Consider the following 20,440-nt stretch of genomic DNA (forward strand, 5'->3'; position numbering starts at 1 on the left):
TGTTACAACAACATGGCAACAGTGCGCCACCTCATCACACTACGCGGAAGTGAAGGCGACCGAAGCCAGAGCAGACCTACACTGTATGTTGTCGTTGTTATTGCCGTTGTCAGCGACATAGTCAATGTTGTAGTTGCCATTTTCGCTATTGACTTTTGTCGCATAGTCGTTGCTAGCCCCAACGACGGCTTTGTTGCTGTTTTTGTTGAGGAAAATCACTTCAAAGGCAACAAAACACACAAAATCATACAACAAACACACATACTCACAGAAGATGTTCCAAATAAATTTGCTGTGTTTACAGAACATTTGGTTTTTACACCATTCCTTTGGAAATATTACCCTGGTTCGCAACTTTTAACAGAGATCTGTGTTTTTTTTTGACCGCGGAAAGTCATGCATATAATACCAAAAAACAAGAAAAACATTGGTTTCGGTTGAAGTTGAAGAATATCATATGAATTAGATTTTGATCGCTCAGTTTGTATGGAGCTAAAGTTAGTAAAAGGACCGCTACGACTCCAGTCTTAAGCAGTGTTGTAAACCATAATACCACAAAAAAATTTAAGATTGACAATACTTTTATTTTTTTGACGGATTGAGCGTTGTCGATAATACCAAATTTAAAAATTTCAACTAAAATGCAGTTTAGCTGAAAACCTTAAAAGGGGCTTTAAGTGCATCAAACCATTTAGATGACCGTGGTAGAATTACGGTCACTTCAAAATCTGGATATTGAAAAACCATCATAAATCCAAATATCTTGCTTTCGGAAAACGTTAACTAAAACACACATATCGCAAATTGGCACAAGTGGGCCTGAAACCCACTGAGCTACATTGAATATGGCATAATTTTTACCTTAATGCTATATTAATGGCACAGTACATAATAATAAACACACAACATTTTCAGTGTTTTCGCGGCGATGTTATATTACGTTGACCATGAAATTCAATGTATTTAGCGACACATATAAGCTGATCTGTGACAATTGTGACTGAATGTGTAACCCGTTGCTTGCTTCGCAAATTTTTCTTTGCACATCCCAATTACAACTACCCGCATACATCTCGTGACACAAGGTGAATGGCTTATTGAATGCTCATACGCTATGTAGGGCCTCGAGTTAGTTTCAGCCTAAGCATCATCCGTACAGATGCTTGATGTGTATATAGGTATATAAATAAGCATAGGATCGAATATCTGCCTCATTAGTAGCATGTGTCGGTACAAATGTGTTGCCAATTGTTCTCAATTAGATTTCAATGCAATTGATTTACTTATTTGGTCTGAAATTGGTTTTCAATACTACATTTGACATTCGCGCTTGAATAAGTTGAATAGAAGAGCTAATAGGCAACACATTTTGATGCTCTTCTTCTCACGTACGTACCGTGTAATTCTGGGAAAAGTCTGCAAGATTCATCTCATGTATGTTCCACTTACTCAGTTCTTGATCAATCTTTATGGTAGAAACTTAGGAATATTGCTTATCAAGTTATTTTAGACGGCTTTTCGAACATCCTGCTGTTTTATACCCCATATATCGGTCAATATGTGAGTTATCTTAATGAAACTCTGAGAGTATTTTTTCCTTGTTATGTCTACTCAATTTAACAATTTCCGACCTACCAGCTGAGTTTTTGTTGGCTCTTTTTTGTGATAAATTTATTGTTTTCCAAAAGATAATGTGGTTTAGTGTGAATGAAATCGGTCTCGACCTTGGCCTAGACCCTATAATTTTAATAAAATGATTTCTGATTCTCTGGATGATTTTATATCATATACATCTCGTTTCAGTAAAATAAATTAATTTGAATACAAATACAAGTATTTTGGACATGAAGCAAAATGTGGTAATGAAACTAAGTGAGTGTACGACCAATAATTTATATTAATATGATAAAAAATACGATTTTAATCCATTCACGGTTTTGTCGAATAATGAATCTTGAATTATTACAAAAAATTTTTTAATATAAGAATATGTACCCGGCTTTAATTTTTGCAAATTACGAGAGTCTAAAATGTTCAGTTACACCGAACTTTTTTACTTGTTATTGCGCTAATCCCAGACATCCATGTACACAAACGTGCGTGGATATTGACGAAATATTATCGAAGTACTACAAAGGGGTCTTGCAAAAAGCGTTTTCTAACTCAATTAGTTTGAAATTTTCTACAGATAATGACATTATTTGCAACCAAAACGGCACGTGAAGAGATATGGTATGTTTTGGTTCTGCAGCAAAATCTAAAATAAGTACAACTAAACTTTGAAATAACTGAGTGGTGAAGTGTTAACTATACAACAGGTGTTTATAGTTCCAAGGAATTGATAAAAATGAACTGTCATTACTTAGTATGTTGATATTTATAACACCGAAAAAATGTTCAATGGCAAAAATATTTCACTACTTTGACGTATTTGCTCGGCTATGACTTCCGCTAGGGTACCGTTTAGCGAAAGAGACAACTAGATGTGACGTGCAAATTGGTAAGTATGTCACAATACTTCTAAAATAGGAATAATAGAACTCTAAATGAATTAAGGAAAGGAGTTGAATAATCGAAAGCCGACATTGATTCCTAATTCCATTAACTGAAGAAAGATATTGAGTGTTAGAAAATGTTTATTAATTAGAAATAATTCATGGGAGGCAAAGGAAATTTTTATAAAAATCCATGATAAATAACACGAAAATACATTAGCAGCAGGGAAGAGTTTCCAAACACTCTAGAACTAGTCCACGCAACTAATGATCTTGGCTGTGAATATACAAGTGGGCTAATAGCGTTTAACTTTAGTTTTAGTGAATCAGAAGGAAATATCTTTATTTTTATTTATTTGGTTTTTGTGATACATGAGTTGACTTGCATATTTTTCATAGTACTCACTATGCGGGAACCTTATAGAAAATAATTACGTGAATGATTAATTACATATTCAGAAGCGAGTATAACCGGTATTTATACAGAAAACCTACTTTCCAACGTTTTTTTTTTGCTTTTCAGGTTAATGTTTTCGTCACTCTTATCACTTCCGAGAATTATTGTCACAATTGTTGGTTTTATTGCACTGATAAGCTAGCGCCACTCGAGGTTAAGGAGTAGCAGCTGGTACAGGGGGCCTCAATCAGCTCGTATAAAGTAGTTGAATTATATTAAATATTAAGAAAATCTGTTTTTATTTTAAACTTTCGATTTGCCACTTTTTTTTCAAATAATTAAATATTGGTTAAAAAATTGTAGTTTGGGGTAGAATTGGGAAACACACTTAAAATTGTAGTTTGGGGTAGAATTGGGAAACACACTTAATAACATGTTAAAATTTGCTGAAATATTTTAATGATAATGTTTACATGATTCCAATAATTATTTACCACTACTTTTCTTTTACCCAATAGTCGCAATTCGGCTTCAAACTTTTCAACAGTACCTTAAGTAGACCTCTTATCGATAGCCAACTGTACAAACTGAGCACACGCGCGATAACATATTCTGTTTACCAGTTGTTTACACACATACAAAACATTGGGTGTCGGTGCTTTACAGGTGTTTCCCCAGTTTTTTCAATGGCGGTGAATTGGTCGGCTTTTTGACGAATAACTTGAAATGCCTTTGAATAACATAATCTTATGAAATTTAACGCAAATGCCCATGTAATCAGCCTTAAAAAATATATTACGAATGTGATAAATCATAAGTTCAGATAAACCTTTTGTAGATAAATATGTATGGGTGAACAAAATATTCTCATAATTATATAATTATTAGGCTTAATTGCGAACGGTGTAATTACATAGCCCTCAGGTGATATTTCAGCTCCAGTTTTAGAAGTCGCTGAAGATCGGCTGATTGGCTGTCCTTTAGGGAAGTAGTTATTTCATTGTGCTTAAACTTATGGCTATCTGCTTTGGGGATCGATCTGAGATATTGCCAGCTGATAAGGGATAATGCCTTGCCACAAAAGGAGACCTAAAACATTAGTCTTCCCTTAAGAGCGAAAGCAGCCGGTATAGTAAGATTTTTTTACAATATATTTGTGTATGTAGGTGTACAATAATACTACAACATTAAAATTTTTAAAAAAATTAAAATAATTGATTGATTGTTTACATTGTGTGTCTAATAAAAACTGACTGACATTGCGAATCAACTACTCTAAATCAATTGTGGGTCGAAAAAACGAAATACCTGTTACTTCAAACAAACGATATATTCATGTACATGTGTACAAACGTAATGAAAGTCCATTCTTATCCATACATGCGAACAGTCAACCAAAGCAAAATATTTCAAATGTTTGTTAAACGCCGCTTGTTTGTTTAATTCGACAAAAAATTTAGATCGATTTCTGACAAGTACATGTACACTTGCCCATAAATATGCTGGTGTATATAAATAAGAAAATACTTATATACTGACAAAACAAAGGCAGAAAGCCGTTTAAACAAAACGATGATTGCAGAGATAAACCAAAAATGTGAAACGGCGACAAGGAGGACGGAGTAGAATACGACGCAGAGACAGATAAGATCACTAATGAGTTCTACGCGAATATTACCACAGCCAATTAACGTCACAAACTCGAACTCGAATGCTCAACATGTACTCTAACGTTGTTGACGATGGGGTAGTCGCAGCTAATTAGGCGCGAAAAATGCCTAATTATTATGCAATAGATTCGAAAAAATAATGACATTTTCGTTCCCTCGATTCAATATAAGTATAAGTGTACTTGGAATCAGACAGCTGAAGTTTAAATTAATATTCATTTGCAGGTTATTGTGCTCAACTTTGCCCCTCATAAATTAATTAAAACAAAAAATTAGCCTAAAAAAATTTAAAAAAAATTATAAAATGTATTTAAAAAATTTTTAATACATTTTTTGTGATTTTTTACATGTGCGAAATAAACACAAGACTAAAAGCCAAAAAATCGATGAAAACTAAGAAATAAGACTTTACAACTTTTAAGCCGTATCGAATGGCTATATTAAGCTAATTTTAAAAATTGAGTGAAATATCTTTTTCCCATATATGCAATAATATCTCTAGTTTTACCAGTATATTTGCAATATTATAATATCTGGTCCAAAATTAGTAGTATTTATGCCAGATACCAAAAGCATAAATCTTAATAAAGGTATTTCTTATACCATATACACCTTTATTTCTAACCTGTTGAATCTATGATGAAGTCATGGAGACGTAATGGTAAGGAAAGGCTAAGTTTGGGTATAACCGAAAATTTTATACTCCTGAAACTTGCAAGAATCAAAGACCGGAAAATTTCTTCAGGTGCAAAACTTTATATTACAAAATGTTGCGAAAGAATTAAACATCCATTATTCGATGATATTGGTGAATAGACGACGTATATTGAAGGTCATACACTTTGAATAAGTTTTATTGCTATATTTTAATTAGGGTCAGCTAAAATTATTAACTCGACCGAAGAGGCTAAATTTAATATAATATATTAAGTTTATGTGGAAAACGTCAACCAGAGGATCGCAAATAATTATATTAGGGATATGAGGTTTAGACCAAGGTATAAACCAATTCCAATCTAATTCAGTGCTAAACCACAAAATTTTTAAGAAAACTTGTCTATTGAATTTCATTAAAATATCACATTTTGACTAATCTGAATGGCTTAAACTAATGTGGAAAGACGGAAATCATTTTATGGGGTATATTGGGGATAGAGAAAGGGACGGGCTGATTTCATTAATATTGACATTGCTGAGGTATACTCGAGAAAAAATTTGCAATTTTGTATATAAATAATACTCACTGACCGACATATACGGCATAAAACTTGGTAGAATAACGAAAATCATTATAGATAGTATATGGGAGTTGGGGATAGTATTAACCCGATTTTATAAATTTTTGTCAATACCACATACTAATAAAATGCTCCCAGGGTTTCATTAAGATACCTCACATACCATCACAAATCATATGGAGTAAAGTCTGCCGGATGTTCAAAAATCTTGATACTAGTTATATAGGGATTAGGTCAAGTTCTGGCTACCCATTTTTCATACAGACATACTATTTTCAGAAAAGGATCGTCTTTGAATTTAAATTATATCTCTCACACATTGACCGATATTTTCGGATAAAAGTCAACTGGGGTCCACATGTTCGGTCCATAGGGGCTTGAAAAGTTTCGGTTCGATTTGGACAATTTTTGATCCTTAGATGGTATACTTTAAGGGCACTAGTCGTGCAAAGTTTTGTACCGATACATTCATTGGTGCTTGATTTGCTTACTCTAAAGTGAAAGAATCTAATGTAACATAGGAATATCAAAAGAATGACGGTGCCACGCCCATCGTCCACTTTTGGCTTAAAGCTTAATGTCTCTGGCGTGTTTAGTGTCGGTAGTGGTGATTAATGAAATGGTTTAAAAGTTATGCAATTTAAATCTGGCCTTTTGTGGGCGTGACAGTAGTCCAATTACGCTCATCTACGAACTCGTCCTTACGTTTTTGCCAAGGAACACGTGCGATATTTCAATTTTTATTTAAGTAACAGCTTGCACAGATAGACGGACGGACAGACCGACATCGGTATTTCAACTCGTCTCGTCATTTTGATCATTTATAACATATACATATGTATATATAAAATAAGTATAAGAGTATAAAAATGACTCGAGGTAACGGCATAGATAAAAACTCTCAAGCTTCAGATGAGTAAAAACTTACAATACACTTACTTTACTACATACACAATAAGTATGTATTTTTGTAGATTTTGATAGTTCAACATTTGCACTCGCAGACCTAGCATACGAGCACAGCGTTCGTAGCCAACACCTAATCAGTAACGAAATATAAATCAAACTCAGCAAAAATGTAAATATGGGTAAAAAAGTTAGACAAAAATAAACTAACTACATTGTCTAGAATAACTTAAAGTAAATACGTATTTATATTAAGTTTAATTGCGGTGGAAAATGTGTGTGTGCGCGTATATACCTGGTTTAACTTACTAAGCTAACAGCGATGAAATGTGCGCTTGCAAAGTGTGTGCGCATAAGGGGAGTTATCACAAAGCCACACACAAAAACGTATATGCATACATACATACGTACTTACATATATGTGTAGAAGTTCATTAGGACTGCAGTGGCAGTTGGCTATTTGTTAATGGACTGATAAAATCGCGCAAAACAGCTGATTCCAGCTGATTTGTGGAGCAACGTGTGTAAATATATATTATACTTTAGGTATGTGTGTATGTTTATATTATATATATCTACTATATAAAGCGAGTGTCAATGAGAAGACTTATAAAGGCAAGTTGGCATGAATAAAATGTTAAAACAACAAATATTAAGTCGCAACAGCTTATATATACAAAAGAAGGCAATTGGCGAGCATTCGCAATCGAACAGTGCAGAATTAGGAAACTATATGGTATTAAAGACTTTTAAGTTTTTGACATATGTACCATACTATCAAAAATTCCGAGCTTCATAAATCCGACTCTAAAGAGAGCAGCTGAAAAACAAGTGTTTAATCTACCCACTCAGAATATAATTTCATCAATGTCGGTTATTGAATGGTGATGAATTTGCTGCGAGCAAATACAGTTCATCCTGACGTGATCTTCCGCTAATGATGGAAACTGGGTTCGTTTCCAATATTTTTATTGAATTTAAGAAAGAGCAGTCATCGTTTTGAGCTCGTAGAGCGTTTTTGTTACGAAAAAGCTGCACAAAATCCACCAGTTATTCGGATACAATTCTAGAATTCTAGGCAATTCTAAACGTTTGCTTGGAATGACGCCCACTAAAACCAGTAGTAGAAACACGGCCTAACGTCAAGCAATGTTGAAAATGACTCTGCATTAAGGTATGTATATATAAACATGCGTACACACACATGCCAACGTGTGTGTTCGGACGAATCGATGAATGTGTGGTGTTGTTACTGTTATTGATACTGAATATTGTTAATGAATGAAATTAAAAACGCGTCGTTAGCGAATGCATAAATGTAAAAACAAAAAGAAACTAACTAAAGTAAAAACAATCGAAACGAAATGGTAGCAGATACGGTAGCAAAACGAATATAAAATGAAAGGAGCAAGCAAATTAAAATTAAATGACAAAAAACAAAACACAACGGCAAAACAAATAAACCAATGCGCTGGCCATAAAACAAAAGTTGAGCAAATACAGAGTAAAACAGATTAAAACAAAAAAGCGCAAAGCAAATACGCAAAGCGTACGAGCGAGTGCGCGCGCTGAACCGCAACGCTTACAACGTCGCGGTCAGCTGCATGCAATGCGGCGCACGCTGCCAGCAAAACCAATGCGAGCGGGAACTTTTACAGTTGCTTTATTATTTTGCTTTACTACTTTTCGCCAACAGAATTGAGGAAGGAAACAATAATGAAGAGCAGCTAAAGAAACAGCCGCAATCAACGACAGCACTGGGCGCATGAGAAAGTGTGGCCCGACGCGCGGGGCAACGACGCGCCCCGAAACTCACATGCGATTGCTGTGCATTTATTTTTATTATAACAACAAAAATAGCGCAAATATGGTATCAGTGATAAACGGAAGCACAGATGCAGCAGTGATGCATTTTGTGGCGGTAGTGGTGGCAGATGGCTGCATGAGTTTCAAAAAGTTCGCAAAATCAAACAGTTTTCCTAAAATTTAACAACTTTTGGTGTCATTGTTGTTGGTTTTGTTGCAAGTAGCGAAGTTTTCATCGTCTTCACAGTTGAGTTTAATTTGAGGAAGGAAATGTTGCCCTCTCATGCGTTCCACATGCGGCCACACGCGCACGCGCACGCGTACACCTATACCCACACATACACACACAACTCAAAACTCAAAACTTTTAAAAGGCAGTAAATTGTATATGCATGTGTGTGGCATGCCAACACACAACCAAATAATGCAATTTACCTCCCTATCCACACATAATTGCTGTGTTTGTGAGTGCGTGTGTGTGGAATGTATGTATGTGTGTGTGTCTCGTTTACGGGTGTGTTGAATAAATTATTTCGGTCTAGTGGATATTAGCAGAGCGTGAAGTTGACAACAAAAAATGAAATAAAAAGAGCAACAATAATAATGACAACAACGAAGAATGGAGTAAGCGCAACGAGGAAATGAAGAGCTACACCACATAATAAGCAACAGTATCGTCAAACGTTCATATACGAAATAGCACTGTTTTTATTTTAATATTGAAATTTGCAGTTTGTAAACCTCTTAGAATCGCGCTGCAAATTCGTGCAATATTCATCTGTTTTCATCCGTAACTTTTACATAGAATGCCAAGAGAGACCTCTTGCAATACACATCTTATGTTGTTTGTGAGCCAGAATTTTCTAACTTAGTTGAGAAATATTACGATCCCTCTAAATGCCCCTTGAATAATTAATAGAAATATTTGAAAATTTCAACTCACCATAATTTTCGCTCACTGCATCCTGCACTGCTTCGATTACGCGGCGCGTCTTCCTGATCGGCTGGCCGAGTATGGTGAAGTTGCGCATATCGATTTGTTGCACGAAGAAGAGATAGGTGCGCTGCAGCTCCAGCTCGTCCCCGCGCACTAGACCGCGTGGTCGCAACTGCTCGCGATAGATGTCGCATTCACCGCTGCTGTTGATATACTCGAACTGCAGCCGCACGAATTGCTCACGTTTCACCTGATAACCAATCTGCTGTTTATATGCGTTCAGCACTTGCACTGTGGCGGCAAAGTTGTGTCGGCGGTCCGGTGACATAGACGTGATTTTGCCCTCGAAGACTATGGGTGCCTCGAACGCCAGCTGTGAGGGATCGCGCGCCGAACAATAGCGCCTTGGTCGTTTGCGTTGACGTTGACGTTGATTGTGTTTGTTGTTGCTATGGTGACCGTTGTGCATATTACGGTTGTTATTGGTGCCCATACCGCTTTGTTCACCCATGTTGTGTTGGTGTTTATGATGATTGTGATGTTGCTGGCGTTGGTGATGCTGCTCATGTGTTTGACGTTGGTACATGTTGCCGCTCATTTGCTGCCAACTGTTGTCACCAGCGTTGCTGCTTTGTTGCAGGTGTTGGAATTGGTGTTGTTGTGCGCTTAATTGTTGCCCCAACGTAAGTTGTGGTGCTTGTTGCATGCTATAAAATCCAGTATTCATTGACTGCGCCAAGCCAAAGACGCGGGAGTCGCGGCGAGAGCGTGCGGTTTGATCTTGCTGCAGTTGTCGCTCGTGCTGGTGCTGCAGCGCGCGTCGTTGCTGCTCCGTTAACTCGCCACGGTATGACAGTACCGGGGGTATTTCATAAGCGGCAAAGCGGTAGTGGGTGGGTGGCAAGAGATGCACGATGCGTGTCAAGTTCTTGCCGTTCACCAACTGGAACACCTTCTTGGTGGGGTACGCGGTGATGGGCAGTGGTGTGCTTGTGAACAAATGCTCAGCGCTCTTTGTCACATGCGCGGTATGCAATCGTAATGAATGCTGCTGCTGTTGTTGTTGTGCATTTGTAAACGGAACATGTCGTCTCGCCTTGTAGCTTCGTTTGCCTGTCGCGAACGCTGGCGTGTCGCTGCTGATGGCAGTCGCTGTGTGTTCTGTTTGGTCAGGTGATGTTCCGCTGCTCGTGTGTGGTTGTAATTGCTGTGGATGTAGTTTGTTTAAATTTGAGTTGGAGTTGTGATTGTAATTGGTGTTGAAGTTGTTAATGTTGCTATGTTTATATGGTTTAAATAAATTAATTATGTGACTATTTTTATTATTTGGAACTTTTTCTTGTTGCTGTCGACCATAGTCGGCATCACCCTCGTCCGATGCATGCTCATCCGCTTCGGCATCGCCATCGACGTCATCATCTACATCCTCAGCTTCCTCCTCCTCTCCTTCCTCCTCATTATCGTCCTCCTCATCACCATCGTTGGCAACAATTTCATCGTTCGCCACGTAGTGGGCACTAAATTGGGGGCTGAATACTGTTGTCGGCGTTAGTGTCCCCATCACTGTTGCTGATGGCTTCGTGGCTGTTTGCAAAGCTTTTGGTGACTTGAATGCTTGCGGTTCTGAGCGTCGATAAAATGCATATGCCAAATTGTTTGCATTTCCATCGGTTGCATCCAAACCATCGATTTCTCTATATAGCTGCTCTTGTTTCATTTGTTGTTGCTGTCGCCCACTATTATCGCTGTTGCCGCTGTTCATTACACTACTACTGCTTAATATCCTACTGCTGTCGCCGCTGACCTTCTTGCTGTTGCTGCCACTGTGCCCCATTAAATCTACACCTGCTGCGTCCGATGCACCATGAACGCACAGCGCTTGCACTAGACGGCTTCCATAGCTGCGGCTATCTGCGTCGGCGCCATCGACCGTTATGTAGAAACTTTCTTCGATGATGTCGCCAACAGTGGCGGCTTCTGCTTTTGCTGCTGAAGGGTTGTGTGGCTGTGCTACTGATTCGACTTCTCGTCTGCTTCCACTCTCCACTGCTGCTGACGCTTGTGCTGGTGCTGCTGGTGGTGGTGCCGTTAGTGCTTCTGCCGCATTGGCAGTCACAGACCCGATGGCAATCACTGGCGCGGTGCTCCGATTCACACGCAGGCGTTGGGCGGAGGCGGTTGTAAGGCATGTGACCGGCGTTGAGTACAGACAGAGCAGCAACAGAGTGAGCAGCAGCAGCCGCCACATGTTCATAGATACTTGCGGTTTCGTTTGTAGACTCCATTTGCGCAATACTCGCGCATACATGGCGTCCGCCCGTAGGAGAGTTAGTACCAACTCTACAGCGACGCACAGAATACACCGAATTTAACTTTGTGGCAGCGACAATCGACGTTTGATTTAATTCAGTCGTTTTCTTACACACGTTATATAATTTTCTCTTCAACTTTTTAATTGTTTTTTATATGCTTTCTCAGTACAATAGTTCAATCTGTGCTTTACTTTTGAATATTTTTCCAATTGCAGGCATCAAGTATGTTTGCTTTGTTATTATTTTGTTTTTTAATTCACTCTTTGAAGAAGAACGAGTTTTGTTGTTGTAACAATTTGTTGCTGCCTTAACTGCTAACAAGCCGCCTGGCGGGCACTGTACTGCCTTTAGCTTTGGCTGTGTGTCCGTGTTGTTGTGGTTTTCGCATGAAATGCTGTCGTAAAGAATGATTCGCAAGCCACATTGTCACTTGTTCTATGTCGTTGTTGCGACTATTTCAAAAATGCTGCTTTATATAACACTTTATTTTCTTTTTTAATATTTATGAAACTCCGTTTTTGAGTTTTTGAAGCGTTTTAATTTCTCCTAAATTCTTTGCACAATGCTCTTCCACTTATTTTCACATTCTTCGTTCTGCATTTTGTCATGGCAAAAACACTTCTTGCGTATGTATTTGCTTTACTATCGCCTTGGGTATTTGGCATATATACATATGTATGTCAAGTAAAATCTTTGTTGTTCGAATGAAAATGATTTTCTGCAAAATTAAAACATTAAATCTTAGAAAACCAAAAGGAAATATGTTTTCACGAATTTAAATTTTCAAATTTTGTGAAATGCACTATTTTTTTATATTTAAACTGTGTTGCTTTTAGCACTCCAAAAAATATTAATGAAACTAAGTAAATTAATTTACCGATGGACATTTTTTTATGTTTCAATACATTTATTTTTCAATCATTTTTATTAAGATTTAATATTCACGTAATATATAAGTTTTAGTTGTGTTCGATTCAAGTTTATTAATTTCAAATTTATGATCGTTTTTTTTTAAATAATTGTTTCTGTGCTTATCAGTTGTTTTTCTCCCATCAAACACTTTCGCACCTCAAAATAATTTGCTAAATTAACAATATCAGAATTTAATTTGTTACAGTTTTTATTAAAATTTTAATAGTTTTAATAATTTTAATTGCCTGCTTCTACTTGGCACGATTTTCGCGTGAGACAGATTTATGACAAACGACACTCTGCACAGATAAACTAATTTATATTATATATTTAATTTTTTTTTTATTGCCACTTCTGTTGTTACTCCCGTCAACTTCAAATGGGGTCGTTTTTGCAGTTTATGAGAAAATTTTCCACAATAATGTGTAACATCAGAAAGTAGAGATTTCAATAAACCTAAAACCTACTGACTCAGTAAAAAATCTTATAGTTTGACGTAAGAATATTTTACTGAAAATTAGCCTTTATTCGTTTTTATGTCAAAAAAAGTTTCGTCCCTAATATTTTAAATAAAAAAATACAGCCTGTTTTGGCTTCGTAAAGGAAATGTTATTGTACAAGATAAAAACCGTGGGTATTTGGATTTTTCTGATAAATTTTGAACTTATGTGAAAAATGTGTTAATATGAAAATTGTAGCTCTTTTTATTACTATTACTACTTAGTCATATAATATAATATAATATTTTTCTAAAGGGCTTTTAGTTTAGCCGGAAATCGAGCTAAACTGTTTCAACAATTAAAATTTCAACTACGCCCCTCCCTTTCCTCTTTCCAACCTTAGATATCACGTAAACTATTTTTCGTTCCTTTTTTGTTATTTTATATTTCGTTTATAATGCGTTTCAATCTACTACTATGAGTTTCTTTCACTTTTTACCATTTTCACTGTTCAAAATTTGTTTATTATAATAGCACAGGGTTGCAACGCAAATGCTGCCAATTGTTTGAACAACAGGTATGGCTTGTTGGATTCACCGCTCTCTAACGCTTAGCGAATCAAATACATCTATAGAACGTACTTTCATACATAAGATATATACTAAACATAAACATCTATAGACAATACTGGGCGGACATTCCATTGACTGCATGAAAACTCAATAATAACAAAAAACAAGCGCTCGACATAAATAATAATAAACACTACTATTACGATACTAACGGTATATATGCACATGAGAGCACAGAAAGAATAACAGAACTAAGAAATGGCGAGTGAAGAAGACAGCCTAGTCAATTACCGGTAAGTAATGGAGCGACCTGCGCTCAACGTGGCGTATACGCAATGAATGAAGGAGACAAGCTCAACCAACAACCACACCAATTGCGCTAGAGTTTTCAACAAAATAGCAAAAAGCTCATCAAAGGCTGATTTTTGTTCCAATTTACTGTTTCTTTCTCCCCTCATATAAAATATAAGTGCACTTGTCTAAAATCCAGCAAAGTCAGGAGATCAGCGGCATGACCAAATCAGGTGTGCATAAACCGAAGTGTAGCTGCTAGCCACTCAACAGGTATCAACAGAAGGATGTGCATAATATTTTTGAATTTTTGCATTTCCTACGGAATTCGCTTAACTTCAATTCAAATATTGCTGCTGCTAATATTTTGTTTGAATTTGTTTTTGTTGTCATTTTCGTTAGATTTGTGAAAGAAGCTTGAACTACTTCGCGAATTTTAGCCGGCATGTGCTTTTTTCAGTTAATAATATTATCAAACGAAGTCAGTCGGCTCGTGGATGGTGGCTGACGACTAGTCAGAAAATACTCAGGCACGAATATACCCGAATAAGATAGGTAGCAGAAAAGCATTAACGTGTGTGCGTGTTTGCTTCCCTGAAAGAAAACTCTGAGCTATAAAACATAGAGATTTGTATGACTAAAATCGCCAAAATCTAAGCAATAATTTTGAATTAGTGGATTCTGAAGCGCAGCCGACATTTATACCTACACCTACATGGATATGAGCGTGCAGCTATGTGTATGTGTGTTTGACTCCTACATTTTCAACGCTGATTCATACAAAGAGTAGTCAGGTTGCTGACGCCGCCATCGTTTTATCGCCGCTTTCACTCCATTTCTTATCCTCGGCATCAGCGGTTTCTCGTCGTAAATACCACGACGACGACGACGACAACGACTCATACAGCAGAAACGATTGATGAAAACCACGGACCACGACAACTTGTCTGGTTGGAGGATGGGCTTAACGAACTGTGAGAAGATGAGGGGACACCATAGCGTATATTGTTGTTTCTGTCGTTGGTAGTGGTGCCGTTAGGCCACGACAAGACTGTGCTTGCAGCCGTTCTAGCACTGATGCTTCAGTTAGTGACCGACGCAAAACCGTAGACCGTATCAGCTGATACGACCTATCTTATGAGAGCGCAATATAAATGAACACTCACCACCGCTCCTAAAATTGGATTTTTGCCGCAGAAACGAGTCAACTGAATGCTCTCTTACAACGTAGGGCTGTCAGTCTCGATATTTTGTAGTAATTAAAAATAAACATAAATATATTTGAAATATTATTAAACTAACTCAAAATCACAATCGAATACAACTATTATAAATAGGTAGCCTAGTTTTAATAATTGGATGTTAGTTTTCAGCTTTTACATTATGAAAATTTATAACTAAAAAGCTGGATGTGCTGCCATTGCTCAAATGAAAATAAAAGAGAACAACAGATTTCCACCGTGAAACTAGGGGCATAACTTTGGACAAATTTCGTTTGATACGGGCGGTAAGTACGAAAAGGCGGAACGCCGGTCACTAACTGAAGCATTAATCTCAATCTGTATTTTATTAGATTGCCATTGACGGGGACCCGCCTTTACGTCTATTGAGACGAGATGCAATTAAACACAAGTAGAGTATGTCGCTGCTGCTTCTTCTTCATCCTTCTTCGTTTTCGTTTCGATTTTGCAGTTACCCGCTTGGCAGCCGAGATGTGCGATATGCCAGACACACCACGTTCTCTAATTTTAGACAATGTAATTATAACAAAAACGCAACAGCAACAGCATCAACATTGATAAAGAAACTAAAACAAAAATCGACGGCGTGCGGCAGCCGCACCAACAATAATAACAACAAGAACAAAAACATACACAACGAAATCAGTAGCAACAAAAATAAGCAACCAACAGAGATATTGTATACGCGAGTATGATCGTAAAACGATCAGCGATCAACGATCGAGTCGCTCGACCGAATACGAGAGCCGAGTTGAGTGAAGCGAAGTGAAGTACCGCAGACAGCAGCCGACCACACACACATGTACACATATACATTTGATGGCAACAGCGGCTGTTGTTGCTGTGTTGGTGGCGATGGTGGCGGCGGTGACTTTGCCGCTGTCGCTGACGAGCGCCAAGTCGAGGAAAATTCAAAAGATTTTCATGCGCGAGCATCGCATTCGCCTGCCGCATTAAGAATAATTATGTCTGTGTGTGTGTACTTATGTATGTAAATGTGTTTATATTATATTTGATACATTCGATTGTGTACATTTAGCCTCACATATCGCGCGCACTCACATTTAAGGCCACGCAGCTACATAAACACAAACACACAATGTAATGAAATTCGCACACATACATATACGTTAATTTATGCACATGCTATATAGATACATTTATACTTATACTAATATACAAATAGATATGTACATATACATTATATATGTATGTATATAGCGCTCTTATATTTAGAGCTCATGCTGCCGCCACAACGGGCACTTGGACGTGTGGCTCGTATATGCGCGATATTCAAACAAACAAATATATCGCGTTGCCTTTAGCATTTCACACGCATTCTCTCGCCTTATCGAGCGTATCACTAGCCCCCTTTAAATGCTTTCATGAATGTTTGTATGTATGCAAATTTTGTTGTTGTTGGTATGTGTGACTTTTTGATCGTGTTCGGATGCATGCACACCCACAATTCGAATTTGAAAAGTCAGAAATACACTCGTTTTCCTTTGCGAATTGGTGAGTAATTTGGAGTAATTTGGTTTGGCAGGTAAATATTTACAGGATTTGGATAAATTTTTATTCAATTTATACAATCATAATTAATAGCATATTCTCTCACAAATACCTCAGTTAATTTCTTCTGTAATTGGTGGCGGAAGTTAATCACTTACTTACTTCGGTTACACCGAAGCTATAATACCCTTCACAAATAAATAAGTTTCCTTACAAGAACTTGGTTTTAATCGACCAGTTTGTATGGTAACTATATGCTATTGTGGTTCGATATTCGGTAGTTCGCGTATATGCAGACAGACGGATAGTACAAACTTTATGGCAAACTTATAATAGCCCTTGCAGGGTATAGAAACGAAATATAAGTGGAAACTTTGTGTGCATTATGCATGAGAACCGGTACTTTGATTTTCACAAACTCAATTTAAAAAATCTTTATTGAAAATCAGTATTCTTAAAAAGATTAATTAGTAGTTTTGAATGGAAAGTTTGGATTTCTAGTAAAACTAAAGCAACTTTTCAAATATGTATGCGTACTGGTTACAGCAAATCAGATTACTTAAGATGAATTCGGAGAGGGTGGTCGAGCTTATATACATATGTATATGAAGTGTATGTCGCAATCATCTACTGTAATATTTATATTTTTTGTTGTTTATTTTAATTTATATCTTTTGTTATTTACTATTTTTGTATCAGAAAGACATATATTAAATAAATAATCCAGAAACTTCAATAGGTTCGCGAATTCATACATCCTTCTAATTCTTAAACTATGGAATTCTTTATTCTATATTAGTTTCTATAAAACTATGTATTTATATAGGTAATAGGTATATGAGATGTATATACACATATATATACTTTCTAATGGCTTATGAACGCATTAATACAATGAATATCGGGATACCCGCAATTTAAGGTAGCTAAAGAGCATTTAATAACAGTACTAGTAGGCTTTTCTTATTCTTATGATCAAAAGGTATGTCTGTGAATTCAAAATTCGTATTTCAGATTCAAATTAGTATTTATCAATTGTACTTCCTAAATTTTAAAATATGTTAATTGATAACACTATAATAATAGGAATTCTCCAAGTTCTACGTTGGAACGTTGCTTCTTCGTACGGAAAATTTGCATTCTAAAAGAAAAACAAGGTTCTCTGTAAGAAAGAGAGTATACCTGATTTGAGTGGTATAATACAATATATACCCCGTTCTATCTTATGTGCTGTTATACCTCTATGGAATTATGCCAATTTAAACGATTCATACTATGTAGTTGTTTGTGCTATTGGTCAGTATACATTTTCACTTGGATAACATTTGATAAAGTTCGTCAGACTGTCATCGCAATATCGTAACTGTGCTTTGCTTAAAATCCGGCGGCAAATCACATTGTTGTTAAATTTTTTTTTTCGTAAAGATGTATGAAGCTAGTTAAAGGATGGTTCAGACGATAATTGTTGCGTACAATTATGAGAAATTGATTCCGAAAAATGTCTATCCATATTTATTTGTTAAATTGTATGAAAACTCTATCCTTTATAGACTTTATGATTGATTGCAAACAATATTGCCCAAACCCATATAATTGAAGATCTACTCCCAAAAATTTTAATTCTTCGAGCATTCCGTGTTATGACGAGTCAGACACTTTTGTATTTTCGATAAATGAGATTTGGTTTTTAGTCACAACAGCAATTTGTGATTTCATTAAAACTTTGAAACCTCTTCTTTTTCAAAAACGCATAGTTTATTCCCAAAACACTAGATTATACACGCACGTCCATGTTTTATACACTTTATTTGTTTCACTTAGCTTTCAAAAACACTGAAAATGCATTTTTTGATTTTTTTTTCACACTTTCTTTTGAGTTAACACAGTCTCTTAGCGGCCTGCCGACTGTCTATCGTCAGCGAGCTGCCCCAATTTTGCCGCAACAGTTCACAATTTCCCAATTTCACGTCTCTTTGCTCGCTAAAATAAAAAATACCCACACATACACACACTCATAAATACATACATATTCTTGTTTTTATTTTTATACATGGATTTTCTTTTGCCGATTTTCACATTTGTTCACCATTGTATATTCTTTGCGTACAACTGTAAAACATTTACGACGGCTCGTAGGTCTGCGAGAATGGCCGTATAGTTGCTAAGGTATCGCAACGGTTGTGAGCGCGACGCGTTTTCAATTTTCGCATTTTCTGTGGTCAAAACGACAGAACAAAATCGAGCTTTCGCCTGTAATAAGTTCCGCTCAAGTCCGAGGTAGACGGTCGATAAGTGCAAAAATTATTCAAAAACAGAAGTAAAAACAAATCCAGAACCGACGGTATATGTGATTTTCACAACAAACAAAATCACTTAGCAACTTACAATAAGATATCATGATTTATTATATGGTTGCCACAATTTTTTTTTAAACAACAACTTTTCGAAAATCGCGTTTGGTTTGTTTTTATTGCGGTGTCTACATTTCTCCAATTGCTTTCTTTGCGAATTTCACTTGAAATATTCAAAAAATGATTTTGTATGCAAGATGATTCACCTTGTTAAATTTTGTTTTTCTTAGAACTAAATACACTATTATTTAATATTTTTGTTGATTCACTTTCAACCGATGATTATTTTCACCGAAACATTTATTTTTTCTAAGATTTTTCAGCGACATTCGCATATTAATATTTTTGCGGTATATCATGAAAAATTTTTGAAATACCGGTGATTTTGAATTCACTCGTCAACTTGTGTTTGTATTCGTGTAGGTGTTAAATATGTGATGACGACATTGAGCACTGAAATGTTTGAATGCACTACGGCCACACGCTTACATACAGAGCTATGGATATTAATTTCAAACAACCTCAATAAAGTTTATCAAAAGAAAGATGCGGAACTGAGAACTGCGATTTCCGACATTAGATGTGAACTCAACGATTATTAAACTATCACTAAACCAGCTGCTTATTCGCATCCGTCGCATTGCCGTCTGCGTTCGGAGGCTCGCACTCGGCTGTTAACAGCGCTGCGTTCGTAACTCTTGTGAAAATGCTAAATATCTTTCCATGCGCTGTGAACGCTGACAGATGCGCTTACAGAGTACGCTAACGCACGCGCCGTCGAGCATGTTTGATGCTCGCTCGCGAAATACAAATGTACCTACGTATAAAATGTTAATAAATATCATCTGCTAATTAGACATATTGCCAGAGAATGTAAATGAATAGAGAAGGCGCAAATGTTAGCTGTGCTAAAATGTTAATTGCTATAAGGGAACATCGAAATTCGCAAGTTCGAAAATAAAATTTCACCATCCTATGAATTTACGCAACGAACTACTCCACTCTATCATAGAATTTTAATAAATAGAGAAGGCGCAAATGTTAAAAAGTACTAATTTGAGCTTTTCAAAAGAGGGAACATCGAGAAATACAACTTCGACTCTTTTGAAATTCACCACGCAATGATCGAAACGGGGAAAAGGCTATAAATAGACACAAATAATGTTCTTAAATGAATTATGCGCTTGCTGTTTTACATTTTCATATTACAAAAAAATCATAATTTTTGTAATATAAATTAATCCTTCGAATTGTATAAAATGATAAATGGTTACAGCCCCAGAATTAAAATAAAATAAGTAATTAATAGATAAATTCTTCAACACATTTTTGTGTTTTTTTTTTAAATTTATTTTAGCTA

At 36.4% G+C, this 20,440-nt stretch overlaps 1 protein-coding gene and 1 long non-coding RNA gene across 11 annotated transcripts in view; one reads left to right on the forward strand and one right to left on the reverse strand.

Annotated features, from left to right (window-relative positions):
* Nucleotides 1-19,684, reverse strand: part of vn (membrane-bound neuregulin protein vein) — a 93,547-nt gene extending 73,863 nt beyond the window's left edge. For 4 of the 10 annotated variants that reach the window (XR_011396836.1, XM_014238936.3, XM_070111007.1 and 1 more), the window contains exons 1-2: nt 19,602-19,684; nt 9,456-12,479 (exon numbers count right to left, since the gene is read on the reverse strand). Coding sequence is in view for 9 of the 10 variants with exons in the window: in XM_014238936.3 (XP_014094411.2) it covers nt 9,456-11,757 (2,302 nt within the window). In the remaining variant the exon portion in view is untranslated. Of the gene's footprint in view, nt 1-9,455; nt 12,480-18,515; nt 18,658-18,755; nt 19,087-19,114; nt 19,266-19,286 lie in introns of those variants that run through there. The other 6 variants (XM_036360406.2, XM_070111003.1, XM_070111002.1 and 3 more) reach the window with 6 other exon arrangements.
* On the forward strand, nt 7,337-17,502 carry LOC138857650 (uncharacterized). Its single transcript, XR_011396837.1, has 3 exons — nt 7,337-7,880; nt 15,343-15,483; nt 15,550-17,502. It is a non-coding gene; the product is annotated as an uncharacterized lncRNA (long non-coding RNA).
* Nucleotides 19,685-20,440: the final 756 nt, after the last annotated feature.

The sequence above is a fragment of the Bactrocera oleae genome, chromosome 6 (assembly GCF_042242935.1).
Source record: "Bactrocera oleae isolate idBacOlea1 chromosome 6, idBacOlea1, whole genome shotgun sequence".
Classification (NCBI taxonomy): Eukaryota; Metazoa; Arthropoda; class Insecta; order Diptera; family Tephritidae; genus Bactrocera; species Bactrocera oleae.